Raw genomic sequence first — 15,622 nt, forward strand, 5'->3', positions numbered from 1 at the left:
TAGTACAATAGATATGGGAATTAAAACCACAAACCTTCTAAGCTGCATAGTCTATATCTCTCTTTTTCTCACCAAATCAGAAAACAATAATGGCTGAAATAAGTCCCATACCAATTGGCTTCTCTGACAATTGATAACGAGTTAGCATAAATAAGCCACAAGATTGGGAAGAACGCTAGAATCTTCAACAACAAACAAGAGGTGAACATTATTATTGATCTGATTGCTCTCAAGGTGGCTCTTTAGATATATAGAAGTGACATAGGACCAGCAAAATTCCAGTCCTTTGATAATGTTGAACCATCTTCTCTGTTTATTGTTCCAAACTCATGTTCCTACCTATTTTTGGGGCGATGTTGTCAAGGCAATTGTGTATCTCATTAACTTCTCCTCCCTAACTAACCTCTCTTATTTACCCATCTTTGGTTGTGTTTGTTTTGTTCATGATGAGTCATCCTTGGCACAAATTTGATCCTAAATCAATCAAATGTGTATTCCATGGTTACTCTCCTGTCTAGAAAGGTTACATATGTTTTGATCCTCTCTTTGGAAAGAGACATGTTTCTAAAATGTTACATTTTGGAGTCCTCTTTTTTGTAGTCATCACGTCCTCTTCAGGGGGATAATGCAAGTGAAGATTGAACTTCCTTTTGTCTTCCTATTCTTGTCCCTATATCTCCTCATCCTTGTACCAATGGTATTCCTTCTCGTCTTGTGTATCCACCTTGGTCCTGGCAGTAGTTTTTAATAGGTGCAATAAAAGGGTGGCTCCTAAAGCTGAATGCCCATCACAATCTGAACTTTTGGACTTGGGTAATCTTGAACTCCCTAATAATTTTGTTACTGATCCTAACCTTGATCTTCCTATTGCCATCTGAAAGGGAAAGTGAACATGCAACAAGTATCTCATTACTAACTATGTGTCTTATGATGCTCTCTCACCTTCCTATTATGCTTATATTTCTGCCATTTCTTTTATTTCCATCCTCGCAGTGTTGCAAAGGCAATGTGGTCCCCACACTAAAAGGAAGCTATAGACCAAGAGATGGAGGCCCTAATAAAGAACCAAACTTGGGATGTTGTTTCTTGTCCCAAGGATAAGAATAGGGTGCGAGTGGATTTAGACCATTAAGCACAAGGAAGATGGTTCAATTAAGAGGTATAAGACTCGGCTTATGGCCAAAGGATACACTCAGACTTATGGCATTGATTATCTAGAAACCTTTCCTCCAGTTGCTAAAATCAACTTATTTGGATGATCATGTCTCTTGCTACCCACTACTCTTGGCCTTTATTGTCGGCAAGATATGATTTGCGGAAAATTAAGAAAGATATGATGCTGCAAATTTAGAAAGATTTGATTTGATTGATTACAGATTTGAATAAATTTAGGAACAATTAGATTTGAATAAAATTAGGAAAGTCATATCCTAGGATTAAGGGAAAGATTTAATCAATCCCTAATTGAGAGAGATTCTAGGAGTAATTGAGAGAGATCCTAGGAGTTTGTCTCTCTTATCTTTTCTTATTTAAGTTGTATGCTCAACATGTTTTATCAACACATTATCAATACAGAAGTATTTCTTCTTCTCTCCCTCTTCATTTCTTCTTCTCTTCCTCTTTATTTTTTCCACATGGTATCAGAGCTTTAGGGTCCGATCATGAATTTTAAGGCCACCATGGTTGGCTCTGGTTCAGCCTCTTCGGATGCTACCAGTGGTGTGACATCTTTGGAGGGAGGTATTCAGTCAGCGACCATCTCTCTTTTTGAGAATTTTCTTCAAATTACCATTCACAAATTGAATGGAAAGAATTATCTTGAGTGGTCTCAGTCCGTGCGGTTGTGATTGACGACAAAGGGAAACTCGGCTATTTGAATGGCGAAGTGAAACCGCCAACCACTGATGTTCCAAAGTACAGGCAGTGGCATTCTGAAAATTCAATGGTTACCGCCTGGTTGATCAACTCTATGGATCCTGTGGTTGGAAAACCATTCATGTTCCTGCCGACTACTCGTGATGTGTGGGAAGCTGTTAGGGAAACCTATTCAGATCTGGACAATCATTCACAACTGTTCGAACTGAATACCCGAATGTGGAAGATGCAGCAAGGTAAGCGTGAAGTAACTACTTATTATAATGAGATGATGGCTGTTTGGCAGGAGCTGGATTTATTTGAAGAAGAAGAATGGGAAAGTCTGAGTGACGGTGCTTAGTACAAAAAGAAGATAGAAAGAGGTCAGTCTTTGTCTTCTTGGCTGGTTTGAATAAAGAACTCAATGAGGTTCGGGGACGTATCTTAGGGCGAAAGCCCTTGCCTACCATAAGAGAAGTTTTTTCAGAAGTGTGTAGAGAAGAAGCACGACGACAAGTGATGTTGAAGAATGTTAATGAAACAAAAACTAAGAATGAAGGGTCCGCTCTTGTGGCCCGAGGTGCAGACGTAAACGGAGATAAACGAGGAGGAAAGCAAAGGCCTTGGTGTGATCATTGTAAAAAGCCATGGCATACTCGGGAAACCTGCTGGAAGCTGCACGGCAAACCAATAGGTTGGAAGAAAAAATCAGACAGTGACAACAAGTCAGGGGGAGATGTCCGCGCGCTTCAAGTAAGCAATTCGGATCTAGGGCAACAATCATCCTCAGAGTCTCTTCCTTTCACAAAGGAACAAATAGAGCACTTATATAAAATGTTTCAATCTCAATCGTTAAGAAACTCTAACCCATCTTGCTCTCTAGCCCAATCAGGTAATTTTTTCACTACAGCCATTGCTTGTACCAAATCTAATGGCTCTTGGATATTAGATTCAGGTGTCACTGATCATATGATTGACACTTCACAATTCTTCTCTTCATATACACCCTGTGCAGGGAATCAAAAGGTTAAAATTGCAGATGGTTCCTTTGCTACTGTTGCTGGGAAAGGAACTGTGTCTATTTCTCCTTCTCTAAACCTTAAAGATGTTCTACATGTTCCTAACCTATCATACAATCTTTTATCTGTCAGCAAACTAACCCTTGATCATAATTGTCAGGTTAATTTTTGGTCTTCTTGTTGTAAATTTAAGGATTTAACCTCGGGGAAGATGATTGGGGATGCTAAACTGAGAGGTTACAAATGCTTTGATCCAATTTTGAAAAGGATGTTTGTGACTATGGATGTCACATTCTTTGAAGGAACCTCATACTACAGACACTCCCATCTTTAGGGGGAGAGCAACACTAGTGAGATGGTCTTTTAGATGGTTCTGATTTAATGTTTGAATTTGTCCATAATGATGTTCCTCACAACCAGTCACCAAAAGAAAGTGAGGCAAAAAATACAAAATCAGTGGAAACAAATGAATTAAATATTGAAAATGAACAACCTTTGGTGATGCCATCTCAAAATAAAAAAGCTGAAACAACATAGATGTGTGCAAAACAGTATAAAGGCCTTGTATATTCAAGGGAACATCTAGCACTGAAAAGGAGGGCACTATTTGGCAGCATCAACAAGAATCTGATCTGAGGGTGGATCATGAAATTCATGATGATTCTCCAAAAATACCTGAAAATATTCCTCCAGGTAATTCTAATTCTTCCAATCAGCTTGATCTTCCCATTGCTCTTAGGAAAGGTGTTAGGTCTTGTATAGGAAAGGTGTTAGGTCTTGTACAAAACATCCTCTGTCAAATTTTGTATCTTACAAAAATATTTCACCTTCATATTGTGCCTTAATTTCACAAGTGTCTAGTGTATCCATTCCTAACAGTATCCAGGAGGCTCTAAATGTTCCTGAGTGGAAAGAAGCTGTTTTTGAGGAGATGAGAGCTTTGGAAAAGAATGCTACTTGGGAGAAAGTGGATCTGCTGGATGGAAAGACAGTTGTTGGTTGTAAATGGGTGTTCACTCTGAAGTACAACTCAGATGGATCCTTGGAGAGATACAAGGCTCGCCATGTAGCTAAAGGCTTTACTCAGACATATGGAGTGGACTATTCTGAGACCTTTTCTCCAGTGGCAAAACTAAATACAGTTCGAGTACTCTTATCTGTTGCAGCTAATCTTGACTGGCCACTAAATCAGCTAGATGTGAAGAATGCCTTTTTGAATGGAGACTTTGAAGAAGTATATATGGAGCCTCCACCTGGTTTCACTGAGAAGTTTGGAACTAAGGTATGCAAGCTAAAAAAGTCTCTATATGGACTTAAACAGTCTCCTAGAGCCTGGTTTGAAAGATTCACAAGGTTCGTTAAAAGTCAAGGATATAGTCAAGGACAATCTGATCACACTCTTTTCACAAAAAGATCCACCAAAGACAAGGTATCGGTTCTGATTGTCTATGTTGATGACATAATCTTGACTGGAGATGATATTGAAGAGATGAGCAGACTAAAGCAGAGCTTAGCCAAGGAATTCGAGATTAAAGACTTAGGCCAGCTAAGGTACTTTCTTGGAATGGAAGTGGCTAGATCAAAGAAGGGCATTGTGGTTTTGCAACGAAAATATATTCTAGACCTCTTGAAAGAAAATGGAATGAGTGGATGCAAACCTTCAGACACTCCGATAGAAGTTAAGGCTAAGCTCGGAGAAGTTAAGGATGGGGTTCCAGTAGATGCAGGTAGATACCAAAGGCTGGTAGGAAGATTGATTTACTTGTCACATACACGTCCTGACATTGCCTTCGCTGTGAGCATGGAGAGTCAATTTATGCACTCCTCGTACGAAGAGCATCTTGAAGCTGTGTATCGAATTCTTAAGTATCTAAAAGTCACACCAGGAAAAGGACTCCTCTTCAAGAAAAATAAGAAGAGAGGGGTTGAAGTGTATACAAATGCGGATTGGGCAGGCTCAGTCACTGATAAAATAAAAGGTCAACTTCGGGGTACTGCACATTTCTTTGGGGCAATTTAGTTACTTGGAGAAGCAAGAAGCAAAGTGTAGTTGCTAGAAGTAGTGCTGAGGCTGAATTCAGATCAATGACTCAAGGAGTGTGTGAGGTTCTTTGGCTAAAGAGGGTGCTAGCAGATCTTAAGAGACCAGTGAGTTTACTTATGAAACTGTATTGTGATAACAAGGCAACTATCAGCATTGCTCATAATCCGGTTCTACATGACATGACTAAACATGTTGAGATTGATAGACACTTTATAAAGGAGAAGCTTGAAGAAGGAATAATTTGCACTCCGTTTGTACCAACCACGCAGCAAGTTGCAGATGTTTTGACTAAGGGCTTGTTGAGACAGCCATTTGAACTTCAAGTTAGCAAGTTGGGCATGATAGATATATTTGCACCAACTTGAGGGGGAGTGTCAGAAAGATATGATTTGCGGAAAATTAAGAAAGATATGATTTGCTGCATTAGAAAGATTTGATTTGATTGATTACAGATTTGATTTGATTGATTACATATTTGAATAAATTTAGGAACGATTAGATTTGAATAAAATTAGGAAAGTCATATCCTAGGATTAAAGGAAAGATTTAATCAATCCCTAATTGAGAGAGATTCTAGGAGTAATTTAGAGAGATCCTAGGAGTTTGTCTCTCCTATCTTTTCTTATTTAAGTTGTATGCTCAACATGTTTTATCAACACATTATCAATACAAAAGTATTTCTTCTCTCCCTCTTCATTTCTTCTTCTCTTCCTCTTTATTTTTTCCACATTTATATTAGATGGATGTGAAGAATGCCTTTTTAATGGGGACCTACAGGAAGAAGTTTATATGGATTTACCACCTAGAGTAAGCCTTCCTAATAGCAAAGGGAAAGTTTGTCGCTTGAAGAAGGCTTTATACGGGCTCAAGCAATCCCTTTGATCCTGGTTTGACAAATTTAAAAATATTATCTTAAATATTGGATTCTCTCAATCTCAGGCAGACTATACTTTGTTTGTAAGAAGAGTTAATGGTAGAATAACAATGTTGATAGTATATGTTGATGACATTATGTGATGGGTGATGACATTACATGTATCTCTCAATTAAAATCCTTCCTTGCTTTAGAATTTGAGACTAAGGATCTTGGTGATCCTAAACATTTTCTTGACATTGAAGTTGCAAGATCCAAGAAGGGAATCTTTCTTTCAAAAAGGAAGTATGTTCTTGACTTGCTCCATGAAGTTGGGAAATTGTGGTGCAAGCCTGTAGAAACTCCAATTGATCTTAACCACAAGTTGAGTTCTACTGAAGGAGTTCTTCTAGATAGAAGGATAGATCAGAGATTGGTGAGCCATCTCCTATATCTTTGTCTAACTAGACTTGACATATCTTATGTTGTTGAAATGGTTAGCCAATATATGCATGAACCTAGAACATCTCACATGCAAGCAATTAATAGAATTTTAGCTTATTTGAAAGGGTGTCCTAGTAAAGGAATGTTATACTCCAATCATTATCACCTAAAAATTGAGGATTAAACAGATGTTGACTGGGCAGGGTCCATTGATGATAATAGAAGATCTACATCTGGTTACTATGACTTGGAGGCAATATGGTTTCATAGAGAAGTAAGAAATAACCAGTTGTTGCTCGTTTTAGTGTTGAGGATGATTACAAGGCAATGACTCATGGGGTGTCTGAACTGCTTTGGTTGAAGACATTATTGACCGATATGGGCATACAAGCTGATACTGCGATGAGACTTTATTGTGACAATCAAGCAGCCATAAACATTGTTCATGATCCTATTCAACATGATTGTAGAAAAAATATTGAGGTAGCAAACACTTAATTAGAGAAAGGATTGCTAGTGGAGAAAATTTCCTTCCCTTTGTAAGGTCGGAAGATCAACTAGCTGATTGCCTCACTAAAGGTGTTCACCATCCAAAGTTTGACAAGAACTTTGTCAAGTTGGGCATGATTGACATATATGCTCAGCTTGAGGGGGAGTGTTGAGAATGCTTGGGTGGGGTGTTTTTGGTCTTTTCCTAATCTGTTTGTATTTGGGCGTCCAAGTAAGGGCTTTATTGTAATTTTCCCTCAAAATATAAATGGCAGATTTGAGGGTATGAATAGTAACACACACCTCTCATTCAACATTCTTCCTTCTCCTCTCTACAAAGCCTAGCTTGACTTCTATTTGGATTGACATCTCTCTTGACATCACATTTTAAATCTTCGTCCTTAATTGGATTGGGTCAAGGTAGACCAAATACCAACTAAATTATTATTGGACTCTAGAAGTTGGACCAAGAACTGATCTTTCATAGTACCTGTCATAGTATATTATAGATTTGCATATCTTGAGTCTATTGAACCAACCTGGCCCATTGACAGCTTTATAATTTTTTATGGAATTATATCATATATTCTGAATTCGCTTTGCCAACTGAACTTATCCTATTATACATTACGTCCTTGAAGTATTATGAGTTCTGGTCACCTCGTATCTCCTTTAAAATAGGTTAATTTTTCTCTACTTCTTAAAATTTCCTAAATTTACAAATTTTAATGCTATATTGACATGAAATTATGAAGGCTCAAAATTTCATGATAAATGAAATAAAGAACTTGCTCAGTAAGTGGCAACAATAAATATATACTTGATCCTCCATAATAATCAATTTACAAGACATACCTTGCAATAAGCTAGTAGAGTGGAGTTTGAGTAATGAAAAAGTAATGGCATGGAAGTTGATCAACCAGTTTACCTAAAGATTATGGTATAGGCAACTGCAAGAAAAGACACTGTCAAATGTGGCTCCTCCCAGTGCCTAAGCTTTTCAAAATTGTTGGCAACAACCACAAATGGAAGCATAAGCTCCTGAATAATGCCCAATCACCAAAATGTTGATCCAGGAAATCACATATAGAAAAAGAAGAAAATATTGATTATAATAACCATTCCTCACAGCAGCAAAGCATATAAGAAAAATCTCAAGTAAAACAAAGTTCATAGCATAAAGCACAAGTCCATGATATCAGAACAGAACAGAAAGCAGTCTAAGAGATCAAGCCATATGTTAAAATGTTTGATTACAATTCCTACTTAGTGATAATATTCATAACAATTATAATGTTTGTGAATTTTTTATACTTTTTATATTGGTTTTTTGAGAAACTAAAAGGTCCCAAACAAGTAGACCACACACATCAATGACCACTAAAGTTGCAGATTGTCATGTTTTTCATGGTTATCAAATGGGAGGTATGACTCCTAGGATGTCACTAAAGCACTGCCCTGTCAAGGAAGAAGATTTGGTTTCCAGCCCTGTTAGCCTAAACCTAGGATTGGATTTCATCTTTTTGTTTCTGGATGCCCCATAAAAGTCAATTGCTATTCCTTTCCTCCACCAACAAAGGTTCATTCCAAGTCACAAGAGTGGGCAGAAGAGCATTTATAGTCATCCACTCTAATTTTACTTGAGGGGCTGATCAGTAATTTGTTATTGTAGTCAATTTTCTAGTATAAATAGAAGTATGCCACAGATGGAGAGTTGATTTATTTAATATATAAATGATCAAGGTTATATTACAACAGTGACATACCCTTCAAATCTTCAACTATTACCATAAGTTCTTTACTTCTAGGTTTTACTTTTAACTCAAATAATATCAAAATAACCAAACAGTAAGCAATTTCCCGGTGTAGGGCCTCCTGAAAGACACATGACACAACAAACCACCCAATCCTTTCTAACTTCAAAGAGAGTTTATAAATTGTAAAGCATTTAACAAATCCCACATAGATTTTCTATACTGCATCAAGAAATATCTCTAAATATTTCCACTCGCTCCCCAATTCAAGACCACAGGTTTTTTATAAAATCTTTTAATCCAATCATGATCCCTTTCCACTAAATAAAACCTATGCTGATGAACCTGGATGCCTTTTTCACCTCAAGAAGTCATATTCTGGTATTCATGTTGCAATTAAGCTCCTTCACGAATCCATCTTTCTCATTCCTAAGCCTCATATACAATTCTCATAGAATACTTAGTCATCAATAACACATTCCTCATCCCCGACCTATCAATTTCTTTGAATAGTTCTTTATCATCTTCTTTGAAAAGAAATGGCCCTGAAAATATACGCTTTTGGAGATTTATGGTTCATGTTATCTGAGAAGGATCTCCATACAAAATTAGTCACAATAACTGAACTAAGCGAAGTGATATAGGCAAATACTAGTAGTTACTCAGAAAGACATCAAGGGAAAAGCAATTATGACAAACCAAGAAAAATTAAATAATTACATTTTCATAATTGTACATAGAACATTCGTAGAATTTATGAGTGACAGTATACTCTATAGGCAATTCAGCAGGAAGAATGCGATAATTTTCTCCTATGGGCGATGAAATGCAATACCTATACAAGAACCCAGTCTAAGAATTAAGGTCAAAAAGATTAAATAATTAAAAAAGCACTAAGAAAGATTAAGTACCTTGAAAAGATCAATGTTACTGGGGATCCCTTTCAGCATTGCAGCATCAATAGTAGCTTGTGTTTTCTCAATAACCTGTATTTTCTCTTTGCAAGTTATTGCTGCCTTTTCTACAAGAGTCATATCAGACACAACAAGATTTTTATTCAAAACTAGACCTTGTCTTATTGAAGAATTTTTCCAGAAGGTAACTGATGCATTAGTTGCCCAAGATGGAGATTTCATCCACTTCTGCAAGTAAACACTTCCATCTATGTCAAAGACATGAATACTACCAGAGACCTCATTTGAAGGCCTTGTTCCTTTCATTTCTACATGGTCTGACTCTGCAAATTTTTTAACTAGTGGTCCACCCCAAAAGTTTACAGCCAATGCCTGGCAAACTACATAACCATTAGGTTTATTTCTCAAATATGCGAACTGAACAAGTTTAGCAGGATCTTCTGATAACTTCTGAATAAAATGAAGTGCCTGTAGTCTGGCAACACTGTTAATTGCACTTATGGTAGCTCTTGTTTTCCCTTTATGAGAACCATATACATAATTAACTGATTGATCACCATCCTCTGGTCCATATTCACGTATAAACTCATGCAAGGCAATTAATTCACTAATAAAAGCATGCCACAAATCTCGTCTCATTTCACCACCAAATTCAACAAATTCTAGCAACCAAGTTTCAGACCTATTCAGAAGAGAAACATTAGGGGAACATTATGAGAAAACAAATGAGAAATCAAGTGAAACATAAAGATGGAGGCCAAAGAATCCCATACAATTTAACATGGAGAAATTGTCAAAAGCTAAGTAATAGACATTTAGCTTGTATATGAACAAAAGTTACAATCCATGCTGCCCAGACATTAATGCTAACAAAGATGTGGATATGGGAACAGAGCATGATCTCTTCACTATGATATTGGACATGTATATAAGTAAAAGAATTCCATGTAATATTCTTATTGATTCTATATCTAATTTTTGAAGCTAAGCATCATTCTCAATACTAATAATCATCTTTATAAATTTGATTGAACTTCAAATGTATTCAATTCCAAGAAAGTATTTGAGATCACCAAGATCCTTAATCTCAAATTTAGAAGCAAGGATTTTAATTGAAAGATTCCTATGTTGTCATCCCTAGTCACCACAATGTCATCAACATATACTATCAGCATAGTCAACTGCCATCAAATTTCCTTATGAACAATGTGGTCATCTTGAGACTGAGAGAACCCAATCTTCAAAACAACATTTCTAAACCTGTCAAACCAGGCTTTGGGAGACTGTTTACAAAGAATTCTTCAAACAACAAACTTTACCTTCACTATTAGGAAAGCTTACTCCAGGAGTTAAGTCAATATACATTTCTTCTTGCAGATCTCCATTAAGAAAAACATTTTTCACATCTAGTTTATATAAAGGCCATGGAAAGTGGGTAGCAAGTGACATAATTACACAAATAAACTTAATCTTAGCAATTGGTGCAAAGGTTACAAGATAGTCAATACCATAGGTTTGGATATATCCTTTGACCACAAATCAAGCCTTATACTTTTCAACTGAACCATCAACCCTATACTTAATAGTGTACACCCACTTACACCCAACAAGAACCTTATCAATGGGACAAGACACTATCTTCCAGGTCTGGTTTTTTATCAAGGCCTCTATCTCTTGGTTCATAGCTTCCTTCCAATGAGGAGACTACACTACTTTTGTAACATTGTGAGGAATAAAAATAGAGAAAATGGTATAAATATAGGCAATAGGAGGATGAGAGAGAATCATACGACACATAATTAGTAATGGGATACTTGGTACATGTTCTCTTTCCCTTCTGGATAGCAATAGGAAGATCAAGGTCAGTATTAGTAATAGAAGTACTAGGGAGTTCAAGATCAAGGTTTTGAAAGGCTAAAGGTGTAGTTGAGGCATAATGGCCCAAAAAGGTGAGGCATATGCCTCTAGGCATTGCAAGGCGTAACCCTTAAATCCTAAGAATAAAATCAATTAAAGTTTATAAATTGATAAAAATAACATATAATATATCAGGTCAGAAAGATAAAAGGTATAAATATCCATAAAATAAAAGTTTATAAGCAATAAGTTTCAGCCAAGGTTCAAAACTTCGAAACGTATCAGGCCATGTCGGCTGATACATATCGTATCGGTGGCCTCTTGATATGCTCCTATAGTGGATGTTTCGGGGTTTGACCTGGTTTAATGGGTAGATGAGCCTTAAATCAACCCCTATGAACCAGTTTGAAAAAAAAAGAGCAAGCCAAGATACAAGTCGATACGTCCCAACTGACGTATCGACCTTATCGATATTTTGAACCTTGGTTTCAACATTTAAGCAATAAATAAAATAATAACTAATCAACTAACAATTATAAACATTTTACATTTCATGTTTCAAAATGCAAATTTCTCAAATAGTTCAAATAACTAATTTAGAAGAAAAAAAACATATGAAGAATCATCCATGTAATTGGATATTAGATTATTTATGGTTATTCAATAGTTTAGAAGAAAGAAAATAACTAAGTTAATTTGATCTATGCAAAAAAAAAAAATCAAAAGAAAATAAATCTATTAGAAAAAGAAATGAGAAAAATAAACATGGGATGCTATATTTATAATAATTAGAAAAAAACTCACTTGATATATCCAAGAGAAACTAAGAACTTGATTAATCATTGATACTTGAGGCCTACACCTTTTTACGCCTAAAGCTATGCCCCACACCTTGAGGCTTGAGGCTTATGCCTCATTCTAACAAAGGCTTAAGCCTCACATCAAAGTTGTAAGGCTTACCTCTTGAGGCAAAATCAATATGCCTTGTCTCAAGGTGTAAGCCTCATACCTCAAGGCTTAAGCCTTTTAAAACAATGTTCAAGATTACCTGAGTCCAAAGGGTTAGATTGTGATGGGTATTCAACTTCAAACGCCGATTAGATTGTGATGGGCATTCAACTTCAAAAGCCGCCCTCTTACTATGCCTGATGAAGAACTATTGCCAAGACCAAGGTTGATCACAAGAGGAGGAGGAGATGGAATGCCCTCATTACAAGGATGTGAAGGAAAAGAGTAGAAATTTGCAAAAACAAAAAGTTGTAGAGAAAGAAAAAGAAAAGAAGAGAAGTTTTTGTGAGGAGAAAAGAAGAAGAGATAGAATGGAGAAAAGAATGAGAGAGCTCTTAGATCTAGCCACCCCCTCCTATTGATAATTTATACTTTAAGTAAAAAATAAATACAATGACTGATATGCCCTTTTAGGGTGGATGACACAAAAAAATCAATAAAAGACTTAAAAACACCAATCTAAGAGTCCCAACAAGTATGTTGTGGTCTCCACTCCCTAACTAAACGTGTAATAAACAAATTAAGTTGAATGTTGATGCAGGTGAAGAGTTTGATGATCCTAGAAAATACAAGAGGTTGGTGGGAAAGTTGAATTATCTGACTATTACCCGGCCAGATATATCATTTGCTGTGAGTATGGTGAGTCAGTTTATGCAACATCCTCAGATTCCTCATTGGGAAGCAGCTCTAAGGATTGTTAGGTACCTGAACGGTGCTCCAGGTCGTGGTTTTCTATACGAAAGTGGAGTGACTCTTGAGATAGTAGGGTATATAGATGCTGATTGGGCTGGTTCTGTATCAGACAGGAGATCAACTACAGGGTATTGTATCTTCCTTGGTGGCAATCTTGTAACTTGGAAGAGCAAGAAACAAACAGTGGTGGCAAGGAGTAGTGCAGAAGCTGAGTACAAAGCTATGGCTTATACCACATGTGAACTAGTATGGTTGAAGAACTTGTTACAAGAGATGGGGTTCTCAATTGACAAACCCATGAGACTACATTGTGATAACCAAGCAACTGTTCACATCTCTTCCAATCCAGTCTTCCATGAGAGAACCAAGCATATTGAGGTCGATTGTCACTTTGTAAGAGAGAAAGTGATCAATTGAGTGATAACCATATCTCATGTGAGCTTGGGAAATCAACGGGTAGATCTCTTTACAAAGGGATTGTCTCGGGGAAGAGTAGATTATATTTGTGACAAGCTGGGACTATATGACATATACTCTCTAGCTTGAGGGGGAGTGTTAGAGTTCATAGAACAGGGGTATTTTGGTCATTTGGGTTTATCCATTTGAGAGTGAAAGGTCTGTTTTATTCAAGTTTAAGTTGTGTGTCCCGTCACTTATGAGGGACAATATGGTTTTTTTTGTAACTAAGGTTATTTGAGATAAATACAAGTGGGTCGACTAGAGGGGACAGATTTTCCTCTATTGGTCGAACCCTTCTTCTTCTTCTCTTCTTCTTCTTCCTCTTCTTATTCTCTATTGTAACCTAGGACTGAATAAGGTTTTCACAATTTGGTTAATCTACTAACAGACATAAGGTTAAAAGGGAACTTGGGAACATATAAAACAGATGATAAAGATAAGGAGGTAAGATCAACATCACCAACACCACAAATGGGAGATGTAGAACCGTTAGCAAGGGTAATTGTTTGGGATGTAGAAGACTGAGAAAGTGAAGAAAATACATTTGGAGTCCCAGACATATGATCCAAGGCTCCAGAGTCAATGATCCAGTGTGAAGGTTTGGAAGCCAAGCAAGCCATACCTGAATGGGCAAGAGTAGTTGTGTTCTGCTAAGAGGATGTCTGAAGGAATTTCCCATATACCTCACGTGGTACACTCACTATCTCCTTCCTAGAAGCACTAGTAGATGTGGAAGGAGTCTAATCAGTTTGCTGATTTTCACTAACTGTACCACTGCCACTAGTCACAGCATGGTTAGCCCAAGTGTTGGGTGGACCATGTAAATCATAGAAGAAATTAACAATGTGCCCCTCTAATCCATAGTATGTGCATTTTCTAGTTGCATTACTTCTTCCTCTACCACGACCTCCCCCTGACTCTCGACCTCCACTACGGCCACTAGAACGATTAAACATAGGACCACCTTGGTTCCCTGGAAACCCACGGCCACCACCTCCACCACCTCTATTTCCATGACCTCCCCCTTTAGTCACCACAAAACCAGATCTGTCCAAGAGAGAAGAAGACTCTATAGAATCAATAGGTATCCTCTGGAAACAGGCAAACACTTCTTTAAATGAGGGGAGAGCAGACCCCCCCCCCCCGGTATTTGTGCTCGAATCGATTCATATTCAGCCTTTAGACCTACTAGAAACTTTGTCACATCAATTTTCCCTCACTGTTGTTGTTGAACTGAAACATCCGGAGTCAGAGGATGATATACATTAAGCTCATTACAGATATTTCTCATGCTTGCATAGTATTCCTTCAAGCTTTCGTTACCTTGCTTCAAATTAAAGTACTCTTGATAAAGCTGATATGCCCTAGTGGTAATATCTTAGCCGGAATAAAGTTTCTTAGCATAGTCCCAAATTTCTTTAGTTGTATCTAGAAACGTAAAATTCATACTGATTTTAGGTTCCGTGCTGTTCCACAATCAGGTCATGATTTGTGCATCCTCCTGTTCCCAATCACTGATCCCTAGAGAATCGGAAGGGGGTTTCTCCTCTCACATGTTTTACCTTTTTCTTGGATTTTAGAAACACTTCCACGGATTTCGCCCACAACACATAGTTCTCACCATTTAACTTAATAGATGTCATTTGAACATTTAAGTAATCTAGAGTGTTAGTGTCGAGTATGTAGGGGTATTTCTGTCTTTATACTTATGTTGAGGTTGCTGATCTGTAATATTATATTAGAACTAGTGTCCCTCACTTAAGTAAGGACACATGTGTCTTTTCCATTATGTTAGTAATATAAAACATGTCTGGCTGAATGGGAGAGGTAATTTTTCTCTCATTCGAACCAGACTTTTCTTCTCTCCTTTTCTCCTCCTTTCTCTCTCTCTTTCTTTTTTCTTTCTTCTTCTCTCTTCTTGGCTGTTATCAGACTAACAGAACTCAAGGGCAGGCCGAATCATAATATGGTATCAGAGCACAGCTAAGCAACTCGGATCTGCCCAGATTTCTGTTTTCTGCGCACTCAGTCTAGGGTTTTCTCTTGATTTCTCTGCCATCGATTGAAGATAAGGGAAAGGGATAAAAAGGAGTGGTTGCCCTCTTCCCTTTGAGGTCTCTATGCCTCAAGTTGTGCTGTTCATGGTCGGTTGCTGTGGTTTCTAAGAAGCCCTCCCCTAATCGATGAAGAGAAGAGGGCTGATTCGTGTGGTGCAGTTGGTGTCTTGTGTGGTC

The 15,622-nt window shown here is 37.4% G+C and overlaps 1 protein-coding gene across 2 annotated transcripts in view; it reads right to left on the minus strand.

The window, feature by feature from the left end:
• Positions 1–15,622, minus strand: part of LOC148852160 (uncharacterized) — an 86,171-nt gene that overhangs the window by 7,353 nt on the left and 63,196 nt on the right. For both annotated transcript variants that reach the window (XM_088944195.1, XM_088944196.1), the window contains exons 8-9: positions 9,369–10,053; positions 7,632–7,744 (exon numbers count right to left, since the gene is read on the minus strand). In XM_088944195.1, the coding sequence (XP_088800321.1) occupies positions 7,632–7,744; positions 9,369–10,053 (798 nt within the window). The remainder of the gene's footprint in view (positions 1–7,631; positions 7,745–9,368; positions 10,054–15,622) is intronic.

The sequence above is a fragment of the Nelumbo lutea genome, chromosome 5 (genome assembly GCF_056320005.1).
Source record: "Nelumbo lutea isolate HS-2025 chromosome 5, American lotus-T2T, whole genome shotgun sequence".
Classification (NCBI taxonomy): Eukaryota; Viridiplantae; Streptophyta; class Magnoliopsida; order Proteales; family Nelumbonaceae; genus Nelumbo; species Nelumbo lutea.